At 40.5% G+C, this 19,820-nt stretch overlaps 1 protein-coding gene across 1 annotated transcript in view; it reads left to right on the top strand.

Annotated features, from left to right (window-relative positions):
* The first annotated feature begins 565 nt into the window (after positions 1-565).
* The window catches only part of LOC111866548, a 42,896-nt gene continuing 23,641 nt past the window's right edge, over positions 566-19,820 (top strand). The window contains exons 1-7 of the mRNA XM_023855599.2: positions 566-702; positions 3,135-3,289; positions 4,494-4,649; positions 5,336-5,528; positions 6,435-6,602; positions 8,164-8,243; positions 19,084-19,132. Of these exons, the coding sequence (XP_023711367.1) occupies positions 3,141-3,289; positions 4,494-4,649; positions 5,336-5,528; positions 6,435-6,602; positions 8,164-8,243; positions 19,084-19,132 (795 nt within the window). The 5' untranslated portion in view covers positions 566-702; positions 3,135-3,140. The remainder of the gene's footprint in view (positions 703-3,134; positions 3,290-4,493; positions 4,650-5,335; positions 5,529-6,434; positions 6,603-8,163; positions 8,244-19,083; positions 19,133-19,820) is intronic.

Genomic DNA, 19,820 nt, shown 5'->3' with positions numbered 1-19,820 from the left:
GGCACAGGCTCAAACACAGGCTCAGCAGACGTACTACAACAATGTGCCTGTACCTTCACAGGCGCAGGGAAATGCATTGGCTCTAGTAGATGCTGCTGTCCATATGTCTCAGGGGCAGAATATGCAAATTACAGGTAATCCTCTGGTTGTGTGGCCTGCCGTGATTTTGGGGTCCCTGGCTGCATCTGCCGTTCGGGTAGCAAGCCAAAATTTGTGCAGAAGAATGTAACGCTGTTGTCAAGGGATCAAAAAATTGTGGCGGCACTGTAGGTGGAAGTTGACAGATCTCCAGAACAAAAAGAAAACTGCATCTATGCTTTGTCTCTATGCTTGATGGGATTGTATAAATGTAGCAGTGTTGAACATGTCTTGTGCTGTCTTCTTGCAGTTGAAAATAATGTCACAGAACAACATGCACAGCATGTTGCATATGGGCAGCCCACAAAAGTCCCAGTGAGGTTTCCCAATAGACTGTCACAGTTACTAGAACAGCAACTGCAGCAACAACAGCAGCAGCAACTGCAACAACAACAACAGCAGCAACTGCAGCAGCAGCAGCAACAACAACAACAGCAGCAGCAACAACAACAACAGCAACAGCAACAGTTGCAGCATCTGCAGCAACAACAGCAACAGCAACACATATTAAATCAAGTTGTGCAAGCATCGAATAATATTGTGACATTGTCAGACGGTAGAAAGGTGAATACGATTCTAATTCTCTTGAGGTATGCAAGCTTTATTGTTTGGATGTAAAAATTTTCTAGTTCCCAGGATATAATTTTTATGTATAACAAACAAACTCCATGGCCTGTAGTCCTCAAGCAAACTATACTGACCGAGCAACCACCGCTTGTAGGTGAAGTTAGTGCCAACTTCTGATGGCAGAGGGTGTCACGTGGTCAGCGCAATGAATCCCCATGGCCGTTAATTTCGGTTTTCTAGACAGGAGCTGCTATTACCTTGAAATAGCTTCTCGGTTATCCTCACAAGGCTGAGTGGACCCTGTTCCTGACCCACTACTTCTCAGAAAATCTGGTAGCGCAGGGAATCGAACCCAGGTCCTGTGGATCTGTAGGCAGGAACTCTGACTACTAGACCACAGAGGCGGTCCAATTTTAATGTATTTACTATGAAATTTTGAAAACAAATGTGTTTTTTATCTGTCTTGTCTGTCCACATGTAACGCCTTTAAGAATTTATGAATGAATTTTCGTGAATTTCATTAAAAATTTATCAAGACATTTAAATTTTGATTGAAATGAAGAAAGAATAATGGTCACTTCACATCACGACCTGATTGGCTGGTAACACAGAGATGTGTATTCTGTCACTTGTTTTATATTAAGGACCTTCTATACAAAGTTTCATTAAAATGTCACGAAGTGGATAGCAATTGAAAGCTGCAAGAAGACATGGTTCTTCATGAACCCCACTGACCAGTTATGGCTGCCATGAAATTAATTTTGGAGAATGTGTATTTTACGGATCATCTGGTCATATGGCCTCCCCCACCCCCCAGCAGGGAGGCTGCTGAGGGGACAACCTTGCATGGAGACCTAATGTCAGATGTTCAAGTCCCTCCTTATTGTGCTAATTTCTTTTCCCGGCACGACAAATGGACCATTGCACAGGATGACAAATTGTGGGCTGTACCAGCCCTCCTTCAGCTCCAATGAGAAGAAGGAAGTCCTGCTTACATGCGTTTGGATTGGGCACACTCTTATTCGACACATGGCCTTTTGTTGTCAGGTGACCCGTGGAATGTCCATATTATGACGAAGAGCACTAAACTGTCCGTCTTCACGGCACACCACATGACATGTTGTCGTGATGTGTCTGTTACAGCATTTTTTTTTGTATAAAGATAGAAAAAATTTGTTTTGCTCAGTTTCATTCTCATGTTTGAGTCATTTCATCTTCATTGTTGTTTTAAGATTTCATTGTCCCATACACACTCAGATTTACTGTTTTTTTGGACTTTGTCCCTTTGTTCTGAAGAATGCAACATTTAGGAAACAGGATTTGTCCCCATCCTCAGTTAAGGGGTTGAGAGACACCTACTCTGTTGAGTCCCTTAGAAAGAGCTAACCTCAGTCCCCCTCACCTGAGGATGGAAACAGATCCAGTATCCAAAACATTGTGCTATGTAGTTTTTAGAATACAGAACGATGGACAAAGTCCAAAATCCCAGTCATTCTGAGTGTTATACACCGTCATCAGAACCCGTTAGAATCTACCCATACATAGCCCATTGTATTGTCAGTTCTAACCCAGTGTTATCTTTGGTTCGTGTTACAATTTTATGCACTGCTAGTGAAACCACTCAACCATTTGATGAGTGTAGAGTTTTATTTAATTTTATATTGGGTTTAGGAAAGGTGGAGTCAGGATAGCATAGTTGGTATAGTGACTGGCTATGGGCTGGAGTGAGGTTGGAGTTAGAGTCCTGATAGGATCAAGAATTTTCTCTTCCCCAGGTCACCCAACCTCCTATCCAATGAGTACCGGGGGCACTTTCTCTGGGGGTAAAGCGGCTGGGGTGTGAAGCTGACCACTCACCTTTAACTAGTGCTGAGGTCAACAAAATATGAACCTTTACATCCACTCTCCCATACACCTTCATGATGTAATGCTTAATTAGTTAAGCACAGGGACAACTTTACCCTTTTTAAGAAAGGTTAACATGACTTCAATCCAGGCGTACATAGCCATGAGTACTGGTGCACCAGTAAACTCTCACACACTAACACTAATGACTGTGTTTCTTTCCTGTCTTCTTGTGTGCTAAATTCAACAGAGTATTGGTAGTATTCTCCTTCAGTAAGCCATGTCATAGCTCAGGCAGTTAGACCCTGGCTTCCGACTTTCAGGATTCAGTCTTGGGGTAACTTAGTGTGAGATCTGTATGGTTGAAGTGTTTCCCCATGCTAATCATCTTTCCACCATTGCTCCCCACACATGTGATGTGTGATAGTTCTCATCAGATATCGTGTTATCACATCCTTCGTATTTAAGTGAGGGAGTTCATCGATGACCCACATTTCTTGGCTTTTTACTGAGTGAGGAGGTTCCTCACTTGGTTTCATATATTCAAGGTTGCTAATGTTACAACTTCTTTTAATGTGTTCAAGATCACTATGGAGGATTGGCAGCGCATGCAAGAACAGCAGATGGCAGCAGTCGCTGCGGCAGCCAAGCGGAATGAGAGGTCAGAGGTCATCACCTTGACTAGACAAAATGCAGATGTTGGGTCACCTATGATGGCTCCTTTAATGGAACAGCACAGGTATGTATTGGAAATTTGAAATGTACACCCTTTTTGGCTGGAGGAGCTCTTGTTGAGAAACCACCAGTTGTGCAGATGGTCAAGAACTTCATGGCATTTTACGGAACTTGCAGTTTCCTTACCGTATTCACAAGAGCCCGCCACTGGTCTCTATCCTGAGCCACATCATTCCAGTTCATACCACTCCATCCTATCTCTCTGTTTAAGGTCCATTTTAATATTATACACCTACCTATGTCTTGGTCTTTCCAGTGGTCTCTTTTCTTCTGGCTTCCCCACCAATATCCTATATGCATTCCTCTTCACCCCCATTCGTGCTGCATGCCCTTCCCACCCTATCCTCCTTGACTTGATCATTCTAATTATACTTGGAGAAGAGTGCAAGTTATGAAGCTCCTCATTGTTCAGTTTTCTCCAACCTCCTGTCACTTCATCCCTCTTCAGTCCAAATATTCTCCTCAACACCCTGTTCTCAAACACCCTCAGTCTGTGTTCCTCCCTTAATGTCAGAGACCAAGTTTCACACCCATACAGAACCATGCACAAAATTATAGTTTTGTATGTTTTAATTTTTATGTTTTTGCATTTTGTAATGTAATGTATTTTCACCCTTCAGTGTGCAACAGTTTTTAGAGTTTTACATGGGGTAATCTAAATTTATACTTATTATTAATATAAAAGGACGGACAGATCATGAAACTTGTTCATAGATGTTACATATAGTGGTTAGTGTAGGAGGGAGCATTCATGAAACCTTTGGGTTAATTACATCCCGCAGATATTTTATCTACACATCTCAGTAAATAGGGTTTGAGATTAAAGGAAATGTAGTGAAGAGGCTTTTCCTCCTCGGTGTGTACCCGTTGGTATGTCTGTTTTGTGTCCAACAAATGTACAGAAACACTGAGCTAATTGTATCAAGCAGTAATGCTTATTACTTGTATTTAAGAGTGCCCAGTTTGAGTCTCATCCAAGACACTGCCATAACTGAGGTTTTTCATTGTTTTCCTTGACTTTGTCGACAGATGTCAAGAATGTACATGTTAAAAACAAACTACAACATCTTTCTCCCCCACTCCTTTGACATTCTCCACGTCTGACAATCCACGCATTCCATTTGACATGAATAACTGTTGCATTCAGTACAGTGTCGTTAAATGACCTATGATCCCATACAGATCTCTAAAGAATGTATTTCATACAGGGCAGCACAAGTGCAACGCCAAGAATACGCTGGTCCGAGGAGAAGTTATGGAAAGGCTCGGATAAGAACGCAGAATGCTTTGGTGACAAACAATACAATTCAAGCCATTGCATCACCAACTGTTGATCACCATCGTAATCTCCTGCAGCAACATGAGTAAGCAGTGTTGTAATAATTCTACTTAATTAAGTTGTTGTGTCTCAGCATGTGTTATGAACGGTTTAGAATATTGCGTCCGTTGTGTCTCCATCCATACACATTTCATTTCCAAAATTACCGAACAAATGTCAATGAAATATATTACTGGTTGGTTGTGCAAAACATTTTTTGGTCCATGCGGTCCAGTACAATGCTTCCTTCACATGAAGCTGAAATGAAATTAACGCATACAAAAGACTGATACAAGACATAAAACATGGGTAATAGGCCTTTAACCTTGAAGCAGAAGAACAGGAAGTCATGTCAGTTTGGGTAGTCTTATGAGGTAGTTGCATTCCCAAGGTGTGGTAGCATGACTGGAAGTATTTTATTTCCTTTTGGTTTCACTGCCTCTGACTTTCATTGAAAAATACTTAATTCCATTACCTTTAATAATATCATCCATTGTAGCGGTTTACAAATTCGAATTCTTTTCTTCTGGGCAATAATTGCATCTTTTGTCTTAACTAAAGAATATGAAACTGAAAAATTATGTTAACCCCAAATTTATGCCAGTTAGAATTGTTTGATTCAGGAATGCTTCTCCTGGCATTTAAGGCATCCTTGTGTTGTTCAGGTTTTGAGGTAAATGAATACTGAAACAGTAAAATATAAAAGTTGGGTTTTTTTTTGTGCAATTTCAGTAATGTGATATCTGTGGGGGATCGGATGGCCACTGTGCCCCCACAACATACTCGAGAAGAACCCCTTCAAGAACAACGTCAGCAGACTGCAAGCAGTACTCAGATATTGATTCTTCTGCCAGACGGCAACCAGCGGCTGGTGAACTTGAATGTACCTCAAGGAACCTGTTCCCTAGAGGAAATATTTGAACAGGTGAGAAAGAGCAGATTTGCCCACATCTGACGTGTTTTCAGAATTTTGGCTGGGAAACTAGCTGTCTTGGTCAAGGTTTTTTGTGGGTTTCCTTGGTCCCTCCAGGCAGGCAACCCATTGTCACATTGCAGTCTGTGAGTTGGCTGTTTCATATCTCTGATTCAGCACTTGGCTGGCTGCAGAGTAAGGGAGGTGGTATTAGCTCTTGCTAGCTGCTGGTCATTCTGTATACATAAAAAAGAGTAATGTAGTGAAGAGATGGAAGTTGCTAAGACAGTGAATTTCCAAGCATTAACATATCACATGAAACATTATGTAATAAGTCACAATTGAGCAAGCAGTCTTTTGTTTTTAATGTATCTCGTATATTCCATGAATATTTATAATATTTTGGAAATGGATGTGTGAAGTTTCATGTACTGTATAAAGGTGATGATTTTTATTGACTATTTATGCATGTTATTCATGGGAGATGGCATTAAACATTGACCTTGATGTATCATTTAGTAACACATAGACTGGGGCCATGCCATAGCTCAAGCGGTTAGTCACTGGCTTCCCATTGCGGCGGCCCGAGTTCGATCCCGGGTCTGGTCAAGTGGGATTTGTGGTGGACAAAGTGGCGCTGGGGCAGGTTTTCACTGAGTACTTTGGTTTCCCCTGCCAATCTTCATCCCACCAATTGCTCCAGATTCACCCTCACCTATCATCTAGGGCTGGTACAATAGACCAGAAGTGGCCACAGTACAAGGGACTTAGTCCCACCCCACTAGCAATAAAAAGAAAAACATAGACTGGGAAGCAGTAGAGGGGAGGGCAAGGGGATGTTAACAGTACAAAAGTGTGCGTAAGACCTTGTTGAATTCTCAGTGGCTGTTACACTATGTATGTGTGTTCATAACCCAGGTTGCTCTACGCATGGACGGAAATGTGATAATAAACAGCTCGGAGACAGCAGGCGAGCTTTCTTTGGAACAGGCTGCAATAGCTACAATCAAAACTGAGGAAATTCCAGCTGTGGGCCAGGTACTGCAGCAACCAGACACCAAGCCGCCAAGCGAAGACGTCCACCAAGTAAGTATATAATGAGATATCTCTAAGGTTTGTGACATTGGTTTATTTCTTTGGTATGGGCTAAATAATCTGGGAATGAGTTTGATTCTAGCAGGGCAGAGACTTGTTCCTCACCACAATGTCCCAGGGCGTCACCCTATTAGTTGGAGGCAAAGTGACGAGGACATGAAACTAACCATTCACTTTCATGTAGTGCCACGGAAGAGAATTTGTGGAGCTGTACCTCCACTCCCATGGTGTGGTGCATAGTTAAATGTAGGGATAACTTTACCCTACTTTCAGCAATATGAGCATGGTACTTGTGAATTTCTGAGGTGTAAACAGCACTAGGTCTACATAATGGAGGGTTCTGAAAGATGAGATGTGAGCTGTTGACAGCCGTGAGTGTTCAGATACTGTTGTGGGTTGTGACATTATGTAGTCTTGTAAGTGGATACCCAGGGCCGCGCCATAGCTCAAGCTATGGCTTCGCACCGCGGCGGCCCAGGTTCGATCCAGGGGTCTGATCAAATGGGATTTGTGGTGGGCAAAGTGGCCCTGGAGCGGATTTTCTCAGAGTACTTCGGTTTCCCCTGCCAATCTTCATTCTACCAAATTCTCCATCATAATCATCCGGGCAGGCTACAGTAGGCCAATCAGTGGCCGCCACGCTGAGTGGACCCAGTTGGGCTCCACTCCCCATTAAGTGAAGTGGATACCCACATACTTCGGTTTCCCCTGCCATTCTTCATTCTCCCAATTGCTCCACAATCACCCTCACCTATCATCTGGGGCTGGTACAATAGGCCAGAAGTGGCCGCAGTACAAGGGACTTAGTCCCACGCCACTAGCAATAAAAAAAGTAATGCAGGTGGTATAGTGGTCAGAGTTCCTGGCTACAGATCCAGAGGTCCCTGGTTCAATTCCCAGCGCTACCAGATTTTGTGAGAAGTAGTGGGTCTGGAGTGGGGTCCACTCAGCCTCGTGAGGATTGAAGAGCTACTTGAATGGAAAAGTAGCAGCTCTGGTCTGGCAGTGTTGCAGAATTTTGGGCTTATATCTGGGAAATTTAGTTACTGGGGACCTTTATAGTTAGTATCAAGTTGTGCGTTGTCCATTGGAGGCTATAATTGATGTAAATAACTTTTCCAGCTCTGCTCACAGGGTGATAAGTGACATCTAGCGAACAGTGTACTAGATGAGTATTAAGACCATCCTATTCCAACTGTCGTTGCTAATCTCAGAATAAAGACATAATAGCGAATATCTCGGTATGACAGCCGAATCCCTGGAAGAAAGGAGTACAGCCAGCTCCCACAACTTTATGTCAACTGTACCTCAGAAGACTGACAGTGTCCAACATAACTTTAGTAGACTGAATAACTATTGTCACAGACCATTAAAGAATTGGTGGTGGGAATCTGTACTAGTACGTATCATATATGGTACACTAAACTTGGTTAATTGTTAAATTTCTGATTGCTTTGGGCCTCTGTCTGGATACTTTTGAAAGCAAGCAGTTGTTCATTCTTCCCAGAACTCCTTGTTATATTTCTAGAATGGTTATGGTTTCTGTTCTCAGGAGAATGCTGTGTCCTCCAGTGGTCTCCTTATACAGTCGGCGCAGAGCAGTTTGTGTTTACTGAAAGCTGAAGAAACCATGTAAGTAGTGTAAACCTCTGTTAGCTCTTTCTTTCATTTAACTGCATGATACAAGGGTTGGATAAAAAGTAGTGGCAGTACCGCTGTAACATGAAAGATGTGCATCAGGTGGCACTAGCGCCATCTGTAGTTGATAGCAGAAGTTCAGTTGAAGTAATGCAGTGAATGGCTCTGGTTGTGTTTCATTGAGTTGCATTGTGCATCATCTTGAAGTGCAGGAGCCCAGTTCAAGCACCTTAACAACATGTTTACAAAATGAGAACAACGCTCCTGGATAAAAATTGAACTTGCACGAGGTTGTAGTGCACAAAACTGTTATCAGGGACTGCGAGAAGCACGTGGTGATGCTGCTTTGCCGTATCGCACAGTGGCACGGTGTGTGTGAAATTGTTCTGTGAAGGGAGGGATGCCATTCAGGCCAGCCATCATTCAGGATGACCCCATGTTGATAGCCACAAAATTCAGCTTCTTGCTTCTTTGCTGGATGCCGATCGTCAGTGGGCTGCGCAGGATTTAGCTGCTGGGGTAGGCATATGTCACAAAACCGTGCTCCACATTCTGCATGATATTCTTGGATACTACAAAATTGCAGCGCATTGGGTACCCCATACAGTGTTCGAGGTGCAACAATGGCAACTTTATGTAATTGCATAGGACTTGTTGGACCAGTATCAGAGGGAAGGTGACGATTTCCTTGGAAGGATTGTCACTCTGGACAAAAGTTGGGCTCGCTCATACGAACCGCACTTGAAGCGACAATCAAATGAATGGAAGCATCCTGGCTATCCTTGTCCAAAGAAATCGCGCCCTACACAGAGTAATGTGAAGGTGATGTTCATTGTGGCAAATTACATTGACGGAGTGATACTGCACCACACTGTACCTCAACGACAGACACTAAACGCTGCCTACTACTGCAGTTTCCTGCATAATCATCTTTGTTCAGCACTCAGGAGAAAGCGACGACACTTGTTGGGAACAAACCCCATCATCCTTCATGACAATGCAAGGGCTCATACTGCTGACTCTCTCAAGGATCTCCTTTGCCACTGGCGATGGGAGATACTGCAACATCCGCCATACTCATCCAATATGAGTCCGTGCAATTATGATCTCTTTGCCAAAATGAAAGAACCACTGCGAGAGGAGATTATTCGTGCTGTATGGCGGTCACTGCTGGACATTAACAGAAATGGACGCACTGATGGTGTATGATGCCTTCCACAAATTTGGCAGAAGGTGGTACACATGGGGGGGCGATTATACTGAAGGAATGTAAATGTGTTTACCTCTGGTAATAAAGTCATTTCAGAACTATAGTCGTGTTGCCAGTACTTTTTATCTGACCTTTGTATTGCATGTTGAATCGTTCAGTATTTAGGTGTGGTCCAGTGGATACTGTGAGATTTTAGGTTCTCACAGTGGTCAGTATTGAGATAATAGTCTTCTGGGATGTGATGCTGTTTAGTAAGGCTCACAGATACCAGCATTTTGGAGAAACCTGCCTCTGTCCTATATCGGCAGGTTCCTACATGATGTCACATCCTGGAAGACTGTAGCCTTAGCAATGGATACTGTTTGTGGGATATCAAAATATTTTCTTTGGTCGTGACTTGAGAATTTAAATACTGACATAAGTTTTAAAAATGCATTCATCATTGGTGTGGCATTATTAGGTTTCTGAAGGATTTGTTTTCGTGGTAGTTTCTTTTTTGACTTCTTATTAGCATAACAACTCTTCTAGAGCTAAAATGAAATTTACTTTATAAACAGCATTCATTTAAAAAATGTACCATGCATAAAACCGTTATTTTTTAAATAACACACATCTGTTTTTATCAGTAAGCAGGAAGAGTGTGCAGGCCATAAAATATGTGCTTCATTTTTTTCTGCTTCGTTTGAAACATTTTTTGCCCTGATGAGTATTTTGCAAGTTACACTCGGTATGTTCAGAATCGCGTGTAAGTCTTCTTGCGGGTTGTCTGTTATTGACGAGTTTGAATCAAAATTGCTGTGTGTCAGCAGTTGCTATGAAACTCTGTAACATGAAATACCATGAAAGTCCCTTGAGTTCTTGAGTTATACCTGGGACTCTGAGACAGGCATGGCACACTTTTGCAAATTTTCAGTGTCGATGTGCTGGAAATCTGTGAAAATTGAAGTGGAAAAATTACCAGTGTTGGTAATAACAGTCACCAGATTTTAAAGTTGTTCTCAATACAAAAGCAACCCTTGTGAGTGATGTCCATTGTTGAGTTGAAACAGAAGGTCACCTGAGCTTCAGTGATGTGATTGAAGGTCCTTTTAAACCATAAACATTACTCCATTTAAATCCAGCGTAACCGTCGCTGTGAGTAATGAAGAATGAAGCACAAATTGAATTTATGGATAGAGAGGAGTTTGCGAAGAAACATATTTGAAGCTGAGGTGGAGGAAATGACAGGAGGTTGGAAAGAACTGCTTTATGAGGAGCTTCATAATTTGTTCTCTCTGCTAAGTGTTGCTACAGTGATCAAATCAAAAAGCATTAGGTCAGTAGGACATGTACTTATGTGTGGTTAATGTTCTTCCTCTGTTTCGTTAATTGTCATGCCATGGGCAAGCCAGTCCAGACACCATGAATGATAGCTAGGTCTCTCCCGTGGCTGAGTCGAACCCTAAGTGCCCAATTGTTGTGCATGTAGTGTAGTCACTGTATTGACTGAGCTTTCCCAGATCTGTGTCGTGCGTGGGAAAGATGCGAAACGCTTCAGAATGTTAGTCAGAAAACCTGAAGGGAAGATTTGAGGTTTTCACGGCGGTGACTATGAAGAAAGCAGTCTTCAGAAGAGAAGTTTGTGAAGCTGTGGACTGGATTTGTTTGACCTAGGATAGGAACCAGTGACGGACTTTTCTGAATACAGTCAAGAATCTCTGGATTCTGGAAAAGATCATGAATTTCTTGTCTTACTGAGTGAGCAACTGTTAGCTTCTCAAGAAGAGCTCAGTGCTGTGGAGTTCATTAGATGTACTGGAAATAATGATGTTCGTAACTGTTGACTGTGGCTGCACTGTGTGCAAGAACGGATCTAAGGATTTTGTATATGTTTTGACTTCTTAAGGATGTGTTTGAAGCAAGGGTGGCAACATAATATATATTCTAAAGCAGGGATTCCCAACGTTGTTAGGAAGACGGGCAACTTGGAGAACCATATCGTTTCTAGCAGGCATCATATGAATCTAAAAAGAAAGTTGCATATACTTTGTCATCATCAGAAAGCAATAGGAAATTCTGATGAATGTTTTAAATTATTGTGAAAACCCAGTAACACATCCAGGGGCTTGAAGATGCCCATGGGTACATGGCTGGCAATCCTTGCTCTAGGTATGAATGTCATAGGAAAGAAGAAAGATCTAATGGTACAGAGAAACAGAAAAGGTAAGTAGTCTGACCTTTAAACGTTAAATCCTTTGTAATATGATTCCTGTTCTCTTCAGTGACTTCTCACAGATTCTTTTCCAGTTAGTGCATGAAATTCATTTTGATGTTCATGTTTGTAAGTTAGCCTTGTATCACTTGAAACCATTGCATCCGGATGACGATTTACTGGAACATTTAAATGTCCGCAGGTTTCAGTATATTAACTGCAATACGGGACGTCTAATTTTAATATACTGTACTTCCACAGGAGGTTATAGTGAAACAATAATATTCTGGGATGTGATGTGCAAGTAGTTTGGTACCAACATTTTGGAGGAATGTCCTTCTGCAATCTTCAGGGTAGGCAACACTATGCTGTAGGCAGCATATTTCTCTGAAAAGCTGGTACCGGTTTTAAACTACACAGTTTCATGACCCAGGAGACTGTAATCTTAATATTTATTGCCACAGTGATCCCAAACCTTGCAGAAAACTGTTCTCTTAATTCACTTAGTTCAGTCCCCTTTTTAAATTTGTCACAATTGTTAGAAACCATTCATTTAATTCCAGTAATTTAAACTTCATTTTGAATCCTAGAAATTTGTTGTCAGAAGTAAAAGGAAAGTGTCAAACATGGCCAACTTTTAGTCCAGAACTGTCAGATAAAATGAATGCAATAAATAGGTTGGATGACGGATTGAAAGACATATCACGTGCAGCATTACATTCATTGTCTGTTTGTTATGAAAAACTGCTGATCATGTGATTGTATATTTATGAATTGTTCTGTGGAGATCATTCATTACAGTGAACACTTTTTTTTTTTGCTCGCCATTAGTATTCAGAATATATATAGCATTGGATGATGTGATTGATGAATTGGAAACTATTTGGAAGGAAGTAGTCATAGCCTAATGAAGGTGAGGTACTATCCCAGCATCTGTCTGGATGGATCGATGGAGGAAAACCATGAAGAACCTCAGTCAGGACAGCCAGCGTCCCAGCTGAGATCTGAAATAGTGCTTCGCAAATAGAAGTCTAGAGCTTTATTCCTACATCAACCCACTGGGCCCCAACTGTGTACTGTAAATGGCTTTTGTGGGGACTGATTAACCATGGTGTTCTGTAGAGTACTTCTTGTAATGTAAATGTAAACAAGTTAGGAAATATGCATGTAGTGTAACAGTTCTACCACATTTGTCAGCACATGCCTGTCTCAAAAACTTTAGAAAAGTTTACTAGACATATGTGTTTCCTTTTTCTTATAATTCCTATCGAAACATTTTTTACTCTGAATTGTGCAGCAAGTTACAGGTGAAATGTGTGTAGAAATGTATAGGTCTTTCTGTGAAGTATCCTTCATTCTTTCCTGGTTTTACCAAAAATTGAATATTCTGACACTTTTGTTAGAACTCTGCAATGTAGAATTTCCCACAAATCCATGGTCAATCTTGATTTATATGCAGAGGGCAGGAGGGCATACTTCTGCAACTCTTTTGTTTTGAATGCACTAAGAAAGAAAGAAAGAATGAAATATAGGGTTGAAATGTCTGGCACATTTCGTGAAAACTGGTGGGAATGAACATCATTTGACTGCATTAGTATTGTACCGTTGGTCACGCTTCACTTCTTGGTGAGCCACTATAGAAATACAAAGATGGGAAGTAGTAGGTAGGCCTTTAATATCTGTAGCGATGAGACAGACCTGTTAACACCCAGTTTAGCCTCTTACTCTCAGCACTGACTTGCATGAAGATAAACTGCACAGGGAAGCCCAAGTTTAATTTTTCCTTGGGGAACAGTGGATTTGAACACTTAAACTAAGGAAAATCTTAAATGGAGAAGATGTAACACTGAGACCATTGACTAAAAATTAGTAGAAGTGAACACACAATAAGGGGAAGCATGTTATACTGTATTGGTGTTCTGATTGGCCTGTGACTTAAAAGAAAAATATGACATATCTTCTGCATATTAGAAATATATCTCTTTATGTGCTGTATTTGAAGATGCACAAAAGTTTGTATGATATTCTGCACGCTCTTGACACAGTTAAACAAGGAAGTTATACATGATGGCACAAGTACAAATCTTTGCTTTTGGCAGGAATTAGAAATCCTTCCCTGACACTACAAACCCCAGGTGCCACTTTTTATAGTAAGATATAGGTTTTGTTTGATGACACCATCAGTCACTCAGTTTACATTACTGACAGTGGGATGATTACTGAATAATGAATCAGAATGAATGTGGAAGGAAGCAATTGTGCCCTCATTTGAGGCACTGTCTGAAAATTTGCCTGGAGTTAATGAGAAAACCCAAGAAAATGACACAACCAGGATAGTCACTTTTTGGGCTGAGATGTGAAGCTTGGATATCCTGAGTATAAAGCAGGAGTGCTTGCTACAGTGATCAGTCCCTTGTGTAGTGTCTTGAATTTAAATGACTGAAAACAAGTGAACAAACACCGTGGAATGAATATCTTACATTATGTGACTGTTGAAGAACATCTGCTTACAATTTTTAATATATATTTGAGCTGTTACTCCTTTGATTCAGAATTTTGTGTGCTATATGCAGTGTTTATTTTGAAGATTGATTGGTTTCACTTCTAACTCAGCAGCTCTGTAAATAAAACTGTGGGTTGAACACATGATGTAAGCAGGGAAGGGTTAACAGCTCCAAGTTGTCTGAGCGGTAACTAACTTCATGGAGTCCAGTCCTTTTCGAGAAGCCAACAGTCCATTTATGGACTTTGAAGGTTCATTACTGTACTCACAAGAGTGTGCCACTGGTCTCTATCCTGAGCCAGATGAATCCAGTCCATGGCACCCTATCCTGTTTCTCTAAGATCAGTTTTAATATTGTCTTGCCAAAAGTTTGTATGCATTCCTCTTGTCTCATGCATGCTACATGTCCTGCCTATCTCATCCTTCTTGACATGATCATTGTAAATGCATTTGTTGAGGGCTACAAATTATGAAGCTCCTCAGTATGCTGTTTTCTGCAGCCTCCTATTATTTCATACCTCTTGGGTCCACATATTTTCTCAGCACCCTGTTCTCAAACATCCTCATCTGTGGTCTGAACCTTAAAATTAAAAGAGAGAACAAATATTTACCTGTGGACTTCAGTATAGCACCTGATTTTGTTGTCTTTGTTTCTTGGTCAGTGTGTATTCTGTGGGCAGAGCTGTGCAAATTAACCTTCAGGTTCCATAAAATGTTGGGAATTTTCTGAGTGTGTGAGGAGTTGTTATCTTCCCCAGAAGGCCTTGGCTCCAAGGACCGAGGAGCAAGTTAGTTAGTGTACAGACTGTTTCTCCCTTTAACTTCTGTGTACGGCATTCAACCCACTTAGTGTGTGTTTAATGCCGTGCCATAATTCAGGTAGCTTCTCACTGTGGAAGCCCATGATCAAGCCGAAGGCTGTCCATGTGAGATATGTGATGGACAGAGTGGCAATAAGCATGTATCTTTTTTCCATGCTCTACTCTTGCCAGTTATTGTTCTATCAGAGCTCCATATTCATCATCTGGGACTGGTATAATGGGGCCATATGAGGCTTCACCTCCCTGCTACAGCTAAAAAGTATGAGGTTAGGTGTGTCCTTCATTATTGCTGCACGCCACATCTGCAAGTTGCTGATGGGTGAAACACCCTCAAGATGTACAGGGTAGCTGCAAGTAAGCAGTCATAGACAGCTGACAGACGGTGGCTCTCCAGCTTGGGGATTGGGTGGGAAACTAACAACTCCCCTGCCCAGACAGCATATAGCATGTTACAACACATTACTCGGGCCTTGGACTCGGACACATTCTTTGGAACAACCTAAGCATCAAAAATTGTTGTCAGATTTGGAGCTTAGATGAGTTATTTTTGAACAGTGAGAAAAAATTAGCAAAGTGTAAGGTACATTTAGTGGTGTAGAGGAGGTCAGACAGGACAAGGGTGGCAGTGACTCAGCAGACAGAGCCTAAACTGACATTTCACTTGACAGTCAGCACCAAGAAAGAGGTTTTGTAGATGAGACTTCAGGTGGGTTGCTAGGACAATTTCTTTTATTAACAGTCCATCACAACACAACAATATAAAGGTCAAGGCTAAAATTAGCTCTGCTACATGTTTCGGCTATTAAAGCCATCGTCATGGAAACACATTATCATATTCACACACTACTGAACTGCAATTGTGATGGATACTTGATAATACATTATAAAATACATGGGATAAAAGTACAGTGAACTATAAACTTGTTAAAATGAAAGTTATGACATAAAATAAGGTTGAAACTCTTCATGTGATAGTCTTTATCATCAAGTCAGTTTCTTGCAATTTTGTTATGTTCCCACGGACATAATGGTATATTCAGAGTCGTATATGTGTAATAAACTGCTTGGAGGCCCAGGGTATAGATGTAATATAGTTTTGACGTTAATTGTTTAGCTGGTGCCTCATCTTAGACTGTATTTGTCCGTTCTGTAGGGAATATAGATTGCAATTTGAGTCGCTCTATTCAGTAACGTGTCCAACTCAGGTTGATAACAGTTCTCGGAAATTGCGGTTGTCTTGCAGTCGCTTTGTGATTGCCAATTTCCTTGGTGTGCCCTCGCCCTAACAGTACAAGAACTGATTTACAGAACATCAGGGTTAATCACAGTTTCCACAAAAGCCATTTACATTATACAGCTGGGACTGGTGGGTTTATGTAGGAATGATGCTCCTAAGTACACAAACACTTGCTCAGCATTAAATGTATAAACAGCCAAAATTGTTTCATAATAAACAGACAATGAATTGAATGCTGCATGTGATGTCTTTCAATCCATCTGGCAGCCATTTTATTTGATGCTTTAATTTCATCTGATCTGTTGGCCATGTCTGACAAAAAATCTCTAGGATTCAAAATGAATTTTAAATTACTGGAATTAAATTAATGGTTTCTAACAATTCTGGCAACTTTAAAAAGGGGTCTGAACTGAGTGAATTAAGAGAATAGTTTTCTGCAAGGTTTGAGAATATTGTGGTAATAAATATTAAGGTTACAGCATCCTGGGTCATAAAGCCATGTAGTTTAAAACAGATACCAGCTTTTCAGAGAAATATGCTGCCTGCAGCATAGTGTTGTCTACCTTGAAGATGGCAGAAGTACATTCCTCCTAAACGTTGGTACCAAAGTACATTTACATCACATCCCAGAATATTCTTGTTTCACTGTAACCACCTGAAGCGGTACAGTGTATTGAAATTGAATGTCCCCTACTACAGTTAACATACTGAAACCTACGGACCTCGAAATATACGAGTATGTCATCAAGATGCAATGATTTCAAGTGATGAGAGACTAACTTACAAACATGAACCTCAAAATGAAATTCATTAGAGCCACAAGAAATATCACCACAAAAACAAACCAAAAACCGTGAAGAGGCTATGTGCAGTGAAATGCGGTATTAATCCAGTTCACAGAAAAATCTGCAGCGTGAGTGAATATTACTTCACAGCAATATTTTCAGATTGCCCAACCACACAGCACAGTAGACCACAAAATCTAAGTATTAAATTACAGATCTACATTAGTATACGTAACAAATTAAACTTGACCCATGAAGATTACCAATATCAAGAAATCAGAAGGACACAAAGATACACAGGTATGCCAACAGCGTAGCAATTATAGCAACTGTGCACTTTATTTAAACTAAAATTTAAAATCACATTCCCCCAAAAAGGGGGAAAAACACAGCATAGTACACTATGACCACCTTCAAGGCTATTTTGTTTAATATACTAACACTGGTAGCGTAGTTGGTTGAGGCACTATGCTACAAGCTGGAAGGTTGCAGGATCAGATCCTGATGGGGGCATTGGGGTTTTTTTTTTTTTCAATTTACCTAATTTTTCCAGCTGCACTATGGCCCTGGGGTCGACTCAGTCTCTTAACAGAAATGCATACCAGGAATATTCTTGGAATGTTCTTGAGGGTAAAGGGTGGTGGGCGCTTAAAGTTGACAACCTTACCGCCGTCTATGAGCCGACTGTCTAGAGAAAATGTGGGAGCCTCAACGTCTCACAACCCTATGGGCCTCCACGGCCTGTTACAGGGATACCTTGACTTTACTTGCTTTACTTACTAACATATACACAACTTTTAGCTTTATGACGCCGGATACAATTCAGCATAAATGTTCTGTATTTAGTGTTTTTATTCTTACACAACTGATGATGGCCAGAACAGAATGAAACATTTAACTAACTAACTTCCTGGAGCTGAGCCCTTCAGAAGCTGCCAGTTGTGCAGCCACTCAAGAACTTCCAGCATTTTATGGAACCTGAAGGTCCATTACCATCTTCACAGTAGCTTGCCACTGGTCCTTATCCTGAGCCAGATCAATACAGTCTACACCATCCAATCCTAACTCTCTAAGATCCATTTTAATATTATCCACCCACCTACATCTTGGTTTTCCTAGTGCACTCTTTCCCACCAGAACCCTACATGCCTTCCTCTTCTCCCCATGCATGCTACATGCCCTGCTCGTCTCATGCTCTCTGACTTGATTATTCTAATTATTCTGCAAGCAGATCACCATTCTCATCCTTCAGTGAGTTACTTCTATGTTGGTAACCCCTTTTAAATTTATTTATTCCTCTATACATATCTCTAATGTTCTTGTTCTCATTGTTTGTTGCAAGCACATTAATTTTGTCTTTCAGACATTCCCTCTTTTTATGCCTGAAATACCAGCTGGCTTCACATCTTATATTCAGAGTATCTCCATTTATTTCGCTTGGCTCCAGTAACTACTGCAGTTTGGCTTTTTTCCTTTGATGTAATAATTTTGAGCATCCTTCATTGAACCATGGGTTATACTTGTTCAATTTATAATAACCTAGACTTTCTTTGGCTGAAATGTTCGTATTTGCTAATAGTTTTGCTAGCTAGTATTAATATCCACCACAGTGTCAAAGTGTGATTAAAGTAATTAACTGACTTATTTGTTTCACATAATATTAGTTGTTTTATTATACTACGTACAGTAATCAAAACTTTGTTGTGTGATAGTACTAGAAAACCATAATATCATGTATACACAACAGGATGCATAAAATAAAAATTGTTAAATTATTTTGTACCATCAACTGTTGCAGAACTTTTATCGGTATGACAATGAATCTAAAGATTTTGTAAAATCAGGAACCATCTGGGACAGTTCTGTAGTTGCTCAAGGAAGACCAGGGTAATTAGTACTGGAATTTAAGTAAATCAAAGTATTCAACTTACCCATCATCTGCATGAGATTTTCATATTTGGTGCGCATTTTGCTTCGGCCATGTTGGCATGCATGTAATTTTTCGGAGTTAACGATAGGTAATATGGTGGTTTATATTTGCTGTTAATAGTATATAGCTTGACATACTTTTCTTCATTTATTTACAGAGTTACTAAAACAGAGGAACCCGCAGATATTAAACCCGTTATTAAAGATGTAAGTATCCACATAACTGGTCGTAAAGGAATTGTGTGTAGCGTTATTGCTGAACGTGCTTCCCGAAACGTACGTTGACATTGAAGCCGATGGCTGGGCAGAACCTAGTTGAGTTACGTTGTGCAAAAGTTCCGTTTACAAATTCTGTATCTAAGTAGAATTTTGGAGAGAGAAATGGTGTTATGTCTCAGTGTAGTGTAATATTTTGGAAATTATTTACCAATTTGTGTAAATTTTGTTTAGGCTACATTCGATTTATCGAAAATTATGGATATAACCAAGCTACGGTATGGCATTACCAATCGTTATTTACAGAAGATAATGTATGTTTTGTAGCTTTGGTTCGTAAAACCAACAGATACGTGAGTTAATTTTTAATTTTATGAAATCGACCTAGGTATATATGGCAAGAGCATAATGTATCTTTTTTCTTTTGTTGAGTTCCCATTCTGTATATTATGCATATGTATTACTACAAAGTTTTTAAAAGGGTGTGGCGTTTAGATTTATTCAAAAGTCATTGCCCAAGTTAGTAGCCACACCGCAACTTTTCATCAAAAACCTGTGAAACATTCATCTCTAATCCATGTGACTGCTGCTAAAACCACCCAGTTTTTGATCTTGCACATAGCTTGAAATAGCCATAAATGTGTTTCAGTATGCAGTATGATCTCGTAAGAGCCTATCT

This window comes from Cryptotermes secundus, unplaced genomic scaffold (genome assembly GCF_002891405.2).
Source record: "Cryptotermes secundus unplaced genomic scaffold, Csec_1.0 scaffold575, whole genome shotgun sequence".
Lineage (NCBI taxonomy): Eukaryota > Metazoa > Arthropoda > Insecta > Blattodea > Kalotermitidae > Cryptotermes > Cryptotermes secundus.
This window is presented reverse-complemented; position numbering and strand designations above follow the sequence as displayed.